General features: G+C 41.3%; 1 protein-coding gene across 1 annotated transcript in view; it reads right to left on the reverse strand.

Moving 5' to 3' along the window:
* Positions 1-11,311, reverse strand: part of dpp6a (dipeptidyl-peptidase 6a) — a 207,807-nt gene extending 196,496 nt beyond the window's left edge. Inside the window, exons 1-2 of the mRNA XM_065948740.1 lie at positions 11,009-11,311; positions 10,831-10,898 (exon numbers count right to left, since the gene is read on the reverse strand). Coding sequence (XP_065804812.1) covers positions 10,831-10,887 — 57 coding nt within the window. The 5' untranslated portion in view covers positions 10,888-10,898; positions 11,009-11,311. The remainder of the gene's footprint in view (positions 1-10,830; positions 10,899-11,008) is intronic.
* Positions 11,312-14,448: the final 3,137 nt, after the last annotated feature.

Below are 14,448 nucleotides of genomic sequence, written 5' to 3' on the forward strand. Positions count from 1 at the left end.
CGCTTTTGACAGGTCATTAAGTCCCATATTCTTCAAGTCTTACATATTCATACAAAAAGACATATCCAGTCAGTTTTTTTAGACTAAATACGAGTGAGTTTATCCATTTATTTGAGCCTATATTGCTTTTGCAGAATGCTTAGTCTATATCAAATTTTTCCATATTTCTACTTTTGATAACTGTCTGCAGCATGCGGCATGGAGAAAACAGGCTGAATGAATAGATGAAGAGGTACGACTATTTGTACACGTTTCTCTGATATCTTACCAAGACACACAAGTACACCCTGAGTGCTGCTGTGTGTGTTAATGATAGACGAGGATAAACAGTGTGAGTGGAAAAAGCAGAAAGTGCTCTTTCTTTTTCATCTTGATTTTCCTTTTCTGAGCAAAAGCACAGTCGAGCCCAACAGCAGGATCAAACACATTAACGCTATATTCAACAAGAGCCCAAAGGATCTTTGTTCTTATTGACAATTCCCTTTCATGGCAAAGTTAAAGCAGTAAGGTGGTGGGGGGATGGGGGGATGGGGCGAATAAAGCAATGGTTTATTTAAGGTAACAGACGTCCTGCTGGTTTTACGTGATGAGGAGGAAAGTCCCCGCTGTGACTCTGTTAGGGAGCACAGTGATGCTAAACGGCCACTTAGGGAAGCGAACTGCAGCTCATAAACAGTTCCAATCATTTTTTTTTTTTTTTTTTGCCATCACGGTCCAGACAATCTTCCTGAAAACAGAATTCATTGAAGCATAAAAAGTCCAACAGCCTTAACACGACATGATAAAAAAAAAACCTTAATTTCCGTCCAGCCATTAGGAAACTATTGATTTAATGCATTTTAGATGCCTCATTATGTCCCACTCTGCTTGTGTGGCTGTTGCAATGCAGATCACTGGACCTTTAATCCAGCAGAGGGTAAACTTCAACCAGTACTCAGGCGTTTAGCTCAAGCACGTCAGCAGATTGTGATACTCTACTTAAACCTCTTTGTTTAGAGTGCTCATTTGCATTTAGAAATATTCCGATTCCTTTTTTCCCCCCTTCTAGATACGGACTACCAACCAAGCAGCAGCCTGCAGAGTTGAAAAAATGAAGCCAATTTGGAAGAGCAAAAAACTGCAGTTCTTCGAGTTTCCACTTCAGGACTTTCGGCTGTAGAAGCCAAAGAATCCCTCGAAGGTCCAATGTGAAACACGCCCATATACGGATATATCCCGTTAGATGTAGTGTACTCTGCATTAATGATTTGTATTCTGATGTTAGCTCATTAACAGAAGAAATAAACTTGATTACAGCCTGATTCAAAACGTCTACAGAGGGAATGACTTCGCTCAGGAAACTGGATTGCAGCTTCACATACGTTCTTTTCTCAGCTCGATCTTCACTTTCACTGTAAAGCTACAAAAAGTGACAAAGGAGGGAATTGTCTCACCGTTGTTTCGGTTACTCAGCTCACATCTTTTGTTTATATTTCTTGATTCTGGCCTGATTTTCTGATACAAGCCAGGGACAAACGGGGGTGCTAGGTGAAACCATGAGGTTAGAGGTTACTTTTAGAGTGATGTCTTTAGATTGAATTTAGATTGTATTAACCCTCAGGTTGTAGCTGTTGGCGAGGAGGCTTAATAAACGCCTCAGCTGCACCTCTTTGCCTGTTTCTAGATTGATCAAAAGTAAGGTTGACATTGCATTTCCAATATGGCGACCACCTGCATCGGGCTTCATAACCAGTCTTTAGCAATCAATGGGTGACAACTCTGAGATTAAGCCCATGTTTAGTGCAGTCTCTCTGAACCTAGAGATGTGTACTGGCTAAAATTAAACTTCCCTATTACCTATTTTTTTAAATTGGGGCTTAAAAAAAAAAAAATCAATCAACACTAGCATACTCAATGACAACCAACATTCAATGTTTGGCTGCATCAAAGGCTTTTTTATACTGATATCTGTATTAGAACAACTCATGTAGCATCATTTGTGCAGAGTAATGTCACATAGGGGAGTATGTTCTCATGCTCTGACAGTGTCACATGCTTTGGTTTACAGAGAGGTCAGTCACTTTTGATGGCTACAGAGTTCCTTTCCGCGGTGGATACTGTACGTGTTAGATCTTAGTGATGGCTGGAGAGTCTGTTTGCAAAAAAATCAGTGGCTGTTTGCTGTTGTGCTGCCATAAGTCTCACGGGGCCTTGTTGACTGCGTGTGATATGCCACCAGATGGGCTGTCATGACCCGAGCGTTTTGCCGAGCCAACCGCTCACTCAAAGGGCGAGGGAGGTCTCTGTGACTCATGCAATTACACTCCCTGAGGTGTCAATCAACTCAGGGAAAACACAGTTACAGCGAGGTACACCAGCAGAGCATTTTCCACTTCAGACATGTGCATGTATGAGCTTTGCATGTTATATAAATACTGTTATTAAGCTCCTGTTTCCTGAAGGATTCCCTTTGTGTACTGTGAGCTCCTGCAAGCGGGGGAGCCCGACTGCAGCACCTAATGATTCACTCCACAAACTGGTGGGTACAGAAATGCCACTACAGCAGAATTAGCTTTCTGCAACACATTTAACAAAATAAACACTCGATCTACTGGTGTAAAAAGTGAGAAAATCTATTCTGTGTGTGTGTTTGTGTGTGTGCGTGTTGCATTATTCATTCCTCAGGGATAGACCTCTCAGACTTGGCTCTGAATGTAATTTCATTGTTTACTCTCTAAACAAGTTCTCATGCAAATACACAGAGAGGTGCAAGGTGGATTTGTTTTTTCACCAGACACAAAGTCAAGACAGTCTCGATCACAACGCTCGTGGATGCAAAGATGAAGCGCTGCAGAGCTACAAATATGCTGCAGGCGGAGGTGGAAGGCGAGGAAGTATAAATCCTCTGACACTATGCCCAAGAAGAGTTTTCAGGTATCCGTATACTCGTCATAAATATCCTGTGAGGAGTTTTTTTGCTGGTTATGAAATAAACTGAAATAAGTATGTATGCCTTTATATGACCTACAACAATGAAGACCATGAGTGGGAAAGATTGATTACTTCTATATGGTTATTTTTAACCATAGTCTTCTGACTACTCAAAGCGCTTTTACAACACAACACTGAACATAATTCAGAGTTAAGTGTCTTGCCCAAGGACACATCGGACATGCTGCCGCAGGAGCTGGGGATCCAACCCCCAACCTACCGGTTGAGAGGCGACCGACTCTACCAACTGAGCCACAGCCGCCCCGAGTGATATGGTTGGCTGTTTAAAGAAACAAGGGTGCAATGATTCTTCAGAAAACTCTACTTACACATATTCAGGACAAGATAAGGAAAGAGATACGATGAACCGCTTTGTCCACAGGGGGGTGCAAAAACCAAAACAACACAAAATCTAATATCCTCACGGTGAAATTTGCGGTTTAAGAGGCTCCTTTAATATCCTCTAAAAAATAGTTTGTGAACTGTATACAGGTGGGATGGGTATACTATTATAAAATACTGAGACATGCCATATCATGATCTCCAGTTCAGCCGCCACCATCACCCTCTGCACATTACCTGATGCGGTTGAAAATTCCCCCCATGGCGGCGCAGACCAGGCTGGTGGCGGCACTTTGTAAAGATTGATTGATTGATTTTTTTAACAGCTTTTCTCCCACATTGGGTCCTAAACCTGCATTTAAGATAAAGACTCTTCAACCTGTTATTTGATATGATTTGAAGGTGCAATGATTAAAGTTTAAGAGTTCATGACACAATGTTCGGTACGTTTTGCACAGAATCAACCACAGAAACGTCCCTTCAGTTGGTCAATCTAAACTTTTATATTGTAATTCCATTTTAAAAGCTGTGTTATTATCATTTTTATTTCAATAAAGACGGTTTTCCAGTATTTGTGGTGGGTGCAGTTTGATTGATAGCGGGGCCCCCGGTCCTAAAGAGTCATCAGCATGAGAAAAAGATTACAGGCGCTAATGAGCGGGAGTTCAGAGATTTTAAGTGCAGAGATGATTGAGATACGCAATCTGTCATTTTACAAAGTGTGCAAAAAAAAAAGAAGAAGAGGAGAGAAAATCAATGATCATTTCCATAGACTCCAGTGAGGGGAGTCAGAGTGATAAGCGTGCATTACAATGGGCCCGCAGTGTGATGAGAGCAGGGATCAATACTTGGCACGTTCAGGCTGCTGTTGGCCAACAAAGCTGTGGTAATTAAGAAGTCAACCCTCAATCCAAATACCTTTCAGCTTAGCTCCTATGCTGCATGATATATCCGTTTAGATGTACTGTACTCTGCATTAGTGATTTGTATTCTGATGTAAGCTCATTAACAGCAGAATAAATGAGTTTTAGATTAATAAAAAACACACACACAAAGCCATGTCATAATAAAATAGATAAAGAAAAACCTCAGGGAATTTATTTAACAAGACAAAAGTGCAATTCTTTCAGCTGACACATTCAGTCGATGATCTATTCATATTTGGGCAGCAGCAGCTTATAAATATTCATAGCATGGGAGCATCAATTTACTTGTGTTTCTTGCCTGTGTCTCCAACAAATGAAACTTTAATATTCTCATTATGAAACTATATAATTTAGGAGAGTTGGGGGGGGATTTTCTGGGGCTTTGCAGAGGCAGAGATGAGCAAAGTTGCAAACGGTCGGGAAACTGGTTGAGCTAATTTGGATTTAGTGTGCGTACGCAGGACTTGCAGGGCTGTCAAGGGCCGAGGTAATCAGAGCGGCCCGCTGGGACCGAGACGAGACAAAAGAAAAAGAAAAGAAAAAAATTACTTAAGCTCTGAATAAATCTTAATCAAAGCAACGGGAATCATACAAGCTACGAAAGACCAGATTCATTAGCAGCAGGGAAAAAAACTAAAGTCTAATCTTTATGGGAAAAAAAATGTGTTATCATTGGAAGATGGTTGTACAAGGTTTACTTTAAAACAAGAAATAACTGCTGCAAGAATGATACATGAAAAAATATATCCTGCTAAGACAGAGCACGTCTCCCTAACAAGCATTAGTATTCTAGTACCACACTGCCCTCTAGTGGTCGTCTTGTAAAACAGACATTATTTTCATCCTGGCAAAGTTGGAACTCAACAGTTCCCCCTCCTCTGTTGGGTGTGCAAAAGAACCAGTAAAGAAATGTGACCAGTTGAAATGTACGTGAGGAGAATGAAAAGCATCAAATATTTGGAAAAAAAAACAAAAAAAAAACGTTTATGTTTTATTTTTTGATGCAATAAGGCAAACAGCTTTGGTTAAAACTGCAGCATGCTGACATTCCCTCGGGTCACTTGCTGTTCTTGTGAGTGGGATGCTTTTAATGTCAACTTTATCTACTGCAAAGCATTATATTGATTTCTTATATAATCTTAAATTATTTAGGAGGTGTTAACATGTAATCTTGCTGATGTGAGAACACAATGTGCCAGTCACTCACTGAACGCATCACAGAGATTTAAAGGAAAATCAGACCCATACACTAATTATCAGTGCTTTAAAACTAGAACAAGTTGTTTTTTTTATGAATTAGTGCTGTGCAGAATATTATCTGGGAGGATAATAATTCTGACTTAACAAGCTTAGGCACAACATATCTTCTTTTGAAGCAGTTAGGGTTCAGATTCAGTTTAAATTGATGTAAAATTCTACAATTAATTAAGCAAACGCTTTTATCCAAAGGGGACGTACATCAGAGAGCAGGTACAACACAAGCAAGGATCTAGGGAGGAGGAAACAACGTCATTAAGTGAAAACACTTAAACAGCTTTAAGTCTGATGGGACGCACAGGTGCTGACAGGAGGTGCACAGAGGCAAAGACAGCTGTTCAAAACCATCCACAATATCGTCATCTTCATTATCAACAAAACTATCATCATCATCATCATGGTCATCATCAATATCATTAAGTATTCATGGGAGATTCACTTTTGCTGAAAAAAGAAGAGAGTATTGACACAAGCTTAAACCAGACACTATTTGGTATTCTCACTTTCAAATGACTCAGATCAAACAGTGTCACAGTCACGCTCCATTGACTTGTTAATTACCAGACGTATCTTTGATGTTCTGACAGATATCTGCTTTTTTTTTTTTAAAGATATTTTGAGATGAAATTGTACCTTTCTTTCATTTAAATCACATGTGGTGAAGTAGATACAGAAGTTCTGTGTGTGGCGGGCGGTGAGAGCTGGCATGGAGGCGGGCGGGGGGGGACTCACTGTCCAGCCTTCCTGAGCTGTCGTGGGACTAATCAGTAAAAGGGAGGCTCCCACTTGACAGCCCCAGTGAAGTCCTGGCTCTGCCCTGCCCATCAGTGTAACAGTTGGGTTGGAGGGAACTGATGAAGGCCATGTGGTGTAGGAGAAGTATCTATGTTGCCACTACCTAGCTTGGGTCTGTTGAAGGTTGCAATGTTGTTTTGTTTGTAGTTATGTAAGGTTTCAGTAGATTAGGGGCATAATTGGGATGAGGGGAGTCTTATCCTTTCATCAGGGCAGCAAGTACCTTGTGTTGATTTCAAACCAGTGAGGGGATTTCCAGCTCTTTTTTAGTGATCCAGATCATTTCACTCAGCTCAGCAATAAGTACTCCCTTATCGCTCTTCATTTTGTATCATTTTGGCTTTTAATAAATCAGCCAAATTGATGAAGGTTTCGCCCTATGATTGTTATCATGTAGTTTACTGAAATTATTCATTGTAATTGTACTAAAATATCGTCTTTTCACTTTATTGCATATTAAAAAACACCAAAGATGGGAACAGGAGGAAATCTGCTCTCAAAGCTTCCATCGCTCACATAAAAGAGCCGGCTCATAGAAGGACACATCTCTGCAACAGCTAATAATGTTTGCCTACGTTTCCCAGAAGGCCTTTGATGTTGGACCCCAGAGAGGGATTATTACCTCCCAGTAGTGTGTATGTGCAGGTAGACGGAGCGATAATGTCCGAAAAAAAGATGAGCACAGCAGGGAGTAAAAAAAAAAAAAGTTCCAGAAGAAGATCAAGGATCTCGCCGCACTGCATGCTGGTCTTTGTAGGCTTGCAGACAGTGGACAAACGGTGTCTTGTATTTAACCTGAGCCATGAAAAAGCTGCTGATCTGTGATAAGACGGACAGCACAGTTGGTGTTACAGATAACTGGAACATCCGTCTGCATTGAAAGCCCTTCAGAGCTGCACTCCATCATCCACCTGGTTGGCTGTGGGAACGACAAAAATACACCACAGAACGTCGACTGGTAACATGTCAGTTTTCATTTAAAATACAAGGAACTGCAGAAATTGCAACAGATGGAAATTGTATAAATCCTAAAACCATCTTTAAACCCAACACACACTTTCTCTCTTTTCATTTCAGGTGATTATAAACCTGTCACAGCCTGTCAGGAGCTGATGACCATGACCATGTGTAGCTCATCCTGCAGGGAGGCCTGCAGAACACATGCAGACCTAATCAGAGTGCCATTAATCCGCCATGATAAAGTGTCTGTGGTGTTTGGACTGTCAACATGACTGAAAATAGAAAACTCCCCCGAGAGACAGAGGAGTCATCAAAGAGAAACTCTCTGCAGCGCTCAAGCTTAGAACGGGCACAAACAACAGAACCAAAACAGTTTGAAATGGTAGACGAATCCCGCTGGCGGCTCAAAGTGGTCGAGGGACTGATAATAAAACAGACGGAGCTGTCGGGAGACTGGAGAGGTGGTTCGGTCTGAATCTGTTTTTTTTCCCTCTCTCACTGTGGATGTTTAAGAGGAGATAAAAATGGAACAAGCAGTGAGCGAGAGAACTTCCAATATTAACGGATACACAACCATATCAGCCTCAGCAACATAAACACACAGAGGACAGCACAGATATGAAGCGTAGCAGCTGCAAGTCAACCGCGTGTACAGGATCTAAAATAAGCCGCGGGGTCGACGGCAGGAGTTCACTACCTTTTTGTCTGATGTAAAAACCTTACGGGCCTGTGGGAGGAGCTAAAGTAGACCTTCAGTGCTTCAAATGTGCTCATCTGAATTCTTTTTAAACTGGAGGTTATCTTATACCTCGAACAATATAATTAACTGTTGTTTGCGAATGATACTAAAACCTGGAAGTAAGTTAGCATGTTAGCGCCATGGGGTCTAACGTCTAAAAGTCAACAGGGATTTTGAATGGGTTTGTAGCTAGACGCCTGAAATAAGGTCTGTGGTTAACACAAGCTGAAGAGATGTTGGTGTTTTGTTAGAGCACATAAACTACGTTAGGTAATACCTCCACTTGTGAAGTTTGAAGTTTTTACTCGTCTTTAAAAAGGCGGTTGCTAACAAGCGGCTAAATGTGACTTCAGTGGTTGTTGGGGACATTAAAGGTCATCACGCCGGACACAGAGGGCGGGAACTCTCTCACTAGTCGGAGATGTCTCCTGTAGGTTTAATCTTTAGGTTAAGGTGAATATTATGTTAGTAAACTATTTATGAAGCTAAGCGAGGATTAGTTTATCGGAGATCGTCTGAAGCGTAACGTGACGTCACAATCATCCCACCGTGGTGTAGTTAGCTTTAGCATAACGTTAGCTTTTTACTTCAGTCGGCCGCATTAACTCTTCAAACATCATAAAAATGGCGTTCATCTGTGAAGATTATCCTGCTGAACAAAACGCCTACGCTTCAGAAACGTGTGTTTAACACAGAGATTATTTTCTGCAATGATCCAAAATCCAATGAAAACATCCCAGAGGAGAATTCTGGTTAGACCCCCATGGCGATGCTACTTCAGGGTTGGCCTACAAAAACATGTCATATGGTTTGTTCTCTATTTATGCCATTTATCCTTTAATTTCTGGTACTTTTTAAAAACTTTTATCTTCTGGCAATTGCATGAAATCTTCAACCCACCCGCTATCCCTGGTTGAAACTCAAAATGCTATCATAAAGTAGGTAAAGAGGATGTATTTAAAAACACAACTAAACAAGTATTTTGCATGACTGCTACGTGCTTCAAATCTGTGGTTTTCAAGATGTGGATCAGGACCCAAAGGGGGTCCCACAGACATTTTGGGTGGGTGCCAAAAAGTCCAAGAAGTACTTTTTAAACACCTTTTTTTTTGTTCCGTCATTTTGTTCTGTCACATATTTTGTATCATGCGAGGTCCAAACTGTGAAATATTTAATTTAATAAATCTGATTGGCTGAAAATGTTCAGACATTTGCTATTTCTTTTTTTTTTTTTTTTTATATTTATTTTTAGCGGGAAAGTAGCCACAGGTCGGATTCGAACCTGGGGCGCCCGCTTGGAGGACTACAGCCTCCATACATGGGGCCACAAGGCCCCTAGTTTGCTATTTGTTAATGAAGGAGTTGGTGGTGGGTCCTGAGGCCGGACAAGTTAACGAGCACTGACGTTAATAAGAGTCTCATTTAGTCAAGTCTTTCATGTCACACTGAGAAGAAAACAACTGTCGGCATCCATTTAAACAGAAGTGCTAACCGACGCCGTGCCAACAGTTTGTTTTTAATTCCTGTCCACGTCTTTCAGGACTCATTTAGCAGATCGTTCTAAACACCTCAATGAGGGAACAAGCTCCTCTTCAGTCCATGCACATCATCTCCAAATATTTGTCTCTGAAAAATCCATATTAGTAAACAGCAGGAAATGTGCTGAGGACATTCACTGTGTCATAGCTGCTGGTGATAAATAAGCTCTCGTACTTCATCTCTGCTGATCGGGCTTGTTGACAGAGCCAGATGTGTTGGGATCGACGGCAGCCCCCGCACATACACACAAACACTCACTCAGACGCACACACCAGAGCCTCCGCTTCTCCTCTAATGGTTTCACTGGATAGACTGCATCACACAGTCTTCTTTTCTTTTTATTTTCCTCCCACATTCTCCAGCCTGTCTCCCCCGTCCTCCCTTTCATCCCACCTCGACTCTCACTGTGTCAGCCTCACACCCCTCCCCTCCCCCCTCCCCTCCCCTCCCCCCCCTCTTCTCCCTGTTGACTACACATCCACACAGCAGCAGCAGCGGCGGCAGCAGTGTAATATGGGTCACAGGCTTGCTAAAACAGTGTTGAACAGTGTCATCATATTGGAACAGACTGTGGATCAGATGAATTTCATTTATGGATGAAGACATTTGAGCAGAAAACTACAATAGGATGGAAAATAATGTGCAAGTTTGAGCACCAGTGTGTCCATATTTTCCTGAAAAATACTTGCAAAATGAGCATTTCTCAACAACCCAAACTGGAATATCTTGCCCGATAACTTCCAATGTTCTTGAAAAGTAGCCACAACCAAAAATGACCCATGTGAGCATATGTTTTATGCAGTTTTAATTTTCTTTGAGGGGGGGAAAGAAACTTGCAGAAATATGATTTTCTTGCTCCCCAATCTGGATAATCTTACCCAAGAGTGTGCAGTTGTTGAAAAAAAACTGGCAACTATAATGTTTACCCTTGTTTGGCACCTGTTTTGGCAAAATGTTCTATTCCTTGGAGGAGGGAAAAACTCCCAAGGAATGGGATTTCTCCTGCTAAACCGACCCTTCTTACTCAAAAGGCTTTTTAGCATGCTTGTAGATGTATGCACTTACGTCATTTGCTTAAACAAAATTATAATTTCGGCCAACAGGTATTACCCATTGCTGGGTACGTTTTACAGATGCGTAAAACCCCAACATGCTTAAAATCATCACTCAAACGATTTCCCAGAGCTTGCAAACGTCCAGTGTCTCTTCCACGCTGCCCAAATGAGCTGCCCAATGCCTTTTATGAAACACATCAGCCCGTGCAATGCGAATCTAAACTTCTTTGGACAAGTCCTTTCTTACCTTTCCCCCCTTGGAGCATCTGCGATACGCATTTGTGGCTCCAGCCGTTTGGTTCATGGCGTAAACTTCTGCCAAAAAGCGTAAAAGTCGATCAGATATTTATTTCTGAGAAGCTCAAAGTTTTTTGTTTTTTTTTAAGCAGGAGAAACACGCGTAAATCTGCAGACGTTTGGTTTACCTGATTCGCTGTCGCTCCTCTTTATGGGCTTTTTAAGATCTTGTTTGTCATTCAGAGATGTGTTCTATTCATAGACATCTTCCCAGATGTAATCCACAGAATTGAACGAGAGCTCCTGTTTGTTTTTTGAGCGCAAAGTGTCCCGAAATCAACTGTAAATCCGATCTGAACTTTCCAACAGGAGCAGCTTGTAAAAGTGTCGATTTCAAACAAAAATCACTGTCATTTAAGGGCTTTAACTGCTTTTTAAATGCACGCTCTCCCGGATGATTTCGAACACTAACCTGCTCACATTGACGGAGACGTGTGTGTTTGTGTGTGCGTGTGAGAGCGCAGCAATTGCGCAGGCGCATCACATCTGACAGCTCCTGTACACCGGCATGAAGAAGGAGCGTGTCAACATTACTCGCCCACTCCAAACAGGGAAAAAGCTTTCAGTACTGAATTGTTGTTCTCTTTTTAAAGGTCAAAACTAAAAGTAGGCCTACTACTATTTGTGTTAATTAAAAACTGTACGTTAAACCTCACGTTTATGAGGCTCTGCTTTCTATTTATCCTACTTCTACTCATCAGTGACCTCTGACAAATTAAAATTATCTGACTGACATCAACAAGAACAAGTGACACATTATTTGTGACAATTACAATCACTGTGTCAGCCCGAGAGGACCTGAATGGTTTGGATTCAATTAAATCATGATGAATGACTGTGAGGAGGTCAAGCTTCCACTGAAGTGTGAAAATGAGGTGGAGTGCGGAGCTGAGCCGAGACAAAGCTGCTGTCGCTCATTGAGGAATTTAAAAAAAAATACAGATTACCTGCTGTAGTATTTGGTGTGTTATTAAAACAGATGGGTGTCAAACTAAAAAGGAAAACTAACTTATTGTATTTACCCCGCTCTGAACGTGACAGATGAAAAGATAGTTCACTTCAAATCTGTGGCGAGATAAAAAAAAGAATGAATGAAAAAAGAATCACATCAGCAACAATGTGCAAAACGGAATGCAATGCAGGCAGCTGTATGCAATGCATCCTTTTAAGATATACAGGAGTCAACATCCACACATTTTGCAGCTCCATATGCAAATAACGTCTTAGATAGATATAGGCCTTTGCATAAAACCTTCAACAACCTGACATGCTGTGTCAAAGTTATGCAGCTTAACCTTAAAATGTTTTTGCTGTGAAAACACCGTAAGTTACAGCTAGTCTTCTAAAAATGTTGACTTAAGTTGTATATTTTTTAGTGACTGTTCTTCAGTAGGAATACAAAAATCTCATCTCTATGGACATACATATAAAGAAGAAGAAGATATACTTTATTAATTTGTACATTCTGTTCATGAGACATGTTTTTGTTGCACAAACAGGATCCATATGGACATGCACCAGAATGAGGAAGTTGCCAACAGCGAGCGCTCCCTGGACTGGTGCGAGGGGGGGGGGGCGGGGCTGTTTGGTGCTCAAGGGCACCTCAGCGGCGCTCAGGCCCCTCTCCAGCTACCAGACCAATTTCCAGATTAGGTCAGCACCAGGACTTGAACCCGGCAGACCCTCCAGTTTCCAAACCGAGTCCAAACAGACCAAACTACTGACGCCCCAAATATAGAACTAAACAAACACAAACAGTGTCACAATAAAAAATACTTTGCAATATGGCATTTAGAATATACAAGTACCAAAACAGTCCTAGTCTGATGTTCTGTTTTTGTTTTTTAATGGACAGCTCAGCTTCCATCATCTTGCTCCAGGACTCTTAGTTAGGAAACATCTTCTGAGAGACAGACCTGTAAAGACGTCAGACCTCTGTTCTCCTGTCTCTCCCCTTTAGACCCACCTGTTGACAGAATCTATCAGCCGACCATCAGTCAGCGTGGACGCCCGCCTGTCAGCGTGTTTGTGTGCAGGGGTTTTCCGCCCCCCACCCCCCACCCCCCTGACAGGTGAGGACGTCTCAGGTTCAACCTGTACACCTGATCCGAGCTGTCACTTTCAGGCTTCACTCTGACCTTTAGATCGACTCCGAGGGAGACATCAGGCGTCACTCTCATTTCTTCCACCACTAGATTTTCCCACCATGGAGAATAACGAACTAAAATGTTGTGTGAATAAGGAGATCAACATCCAGGAGCTGCTCTTTTGTTGTTTGTGCTCCATCGGGCACAAACACTGACAGGTATTCTTATTCTCTACTGTGAGCATGAACCTCCATTACAGCCTTATTGATGCAGCTAATGACATTTTTCTCTTTAGCGCCTTTTATTGTTAAAATCAGCAGGAGCATGTACAGCCACTGGATTTAATTAAAGGCCCAATCAGTTCATAAAAACCTGCAAGCAGTGAAGTGTATTCCTGTAATGTTTAAATAAAAAATAGTTACATTGAAAGATTCAAAAGAAGAATAACGTGTTCAAAAAGGTGAATCATCTCACTCATGAAAACGTTGATGCTTTTGGGGGATAAAGAGGTTGAAAGCAATACGACGTTTTTATTGGCTTCTCCAGAGGACAGATTTATTTTCAGAAATGTGGAGCTTCTAAATGTTTAAAAAAAAAGGATTTGAATCAGTTTCAGAAAAGCTTTGTGGTTGATGTTCGTACAATAGAAGAACAGAGAGGATTGTTGTAAGATGAATGTTTCAGAAGAGCTTTTAATGTGCTCTCAGGCTGAAGCTTGAGTCAATTTTAAACAAAGAAGAGTCTGTTACTGCAGGGGGGGGGGGGGGGGGGGGGTTGGAGTCCCCCCGTTACATCGTGCCTGTAAATCAATCAGGTCAGCTACGGGCCTTAATGTGAACATTCTTATCCTTCTTAAAATCAGAACAGATAAGTTATAAAACAATTAACCCCCAATACAGTGTGTGCCAATCGAAAAATGAACTAATCAGACCTATTTTGTTTTTTTTTCCCCCGTTACAAGGCTGTAAACATTTCTGCTGTAAAACTGCCTTTTTTGAAAAAAGGGTGTGTATGTGACTTCCGGTGCTTCTGCAGCCAGCCTCAAGTGGACACTCGATGAACTGCAGCATTTTACACTTTCTCATCAGCTTCATTTTTCAGCACTGGATGTTGACCCTTGCTTTGAATGCATAAACTCGTCAGACTGTCTAAATGTTAAGATGCAGGTTCTTCATTTTTATATTTAGATTAAATCAGCAATTATTTATAGTTTACAGATAATTTACAGGTTTAAACACTTACATACCCGATACATGAAGATGTTGATAATAAACCAGGTAGATATGCATCAAAGTTTCTGTGTTTTTAGCTCCAAACTCCCTGTCGATGTGTCAGCTCTTTCAGACAGAAACACAGCTTGGCTGAAAACCAAGAAGATAATCCTTTGATTAAATTATTTCAGTCTGACGAAGCCTTGTATTAGTTTCAGATTAACTCTCGATATATTTCCGCACAAGGCAAGGAATGATTTGATAGATTTT

The sequence above is a fragment of the Labrus bergylta genome, chromosome 20 (genome assembly GCF_963930695.1).
Source record: "Labrus bergylta chromosome 20, fLabBer1.1, whole genome shotgun sequence".
NCBI lineage: Eukaryota > Metazoa > Chordata > Actinopteri > Labriformes > Labridae > Labrus > Labrus bergylta.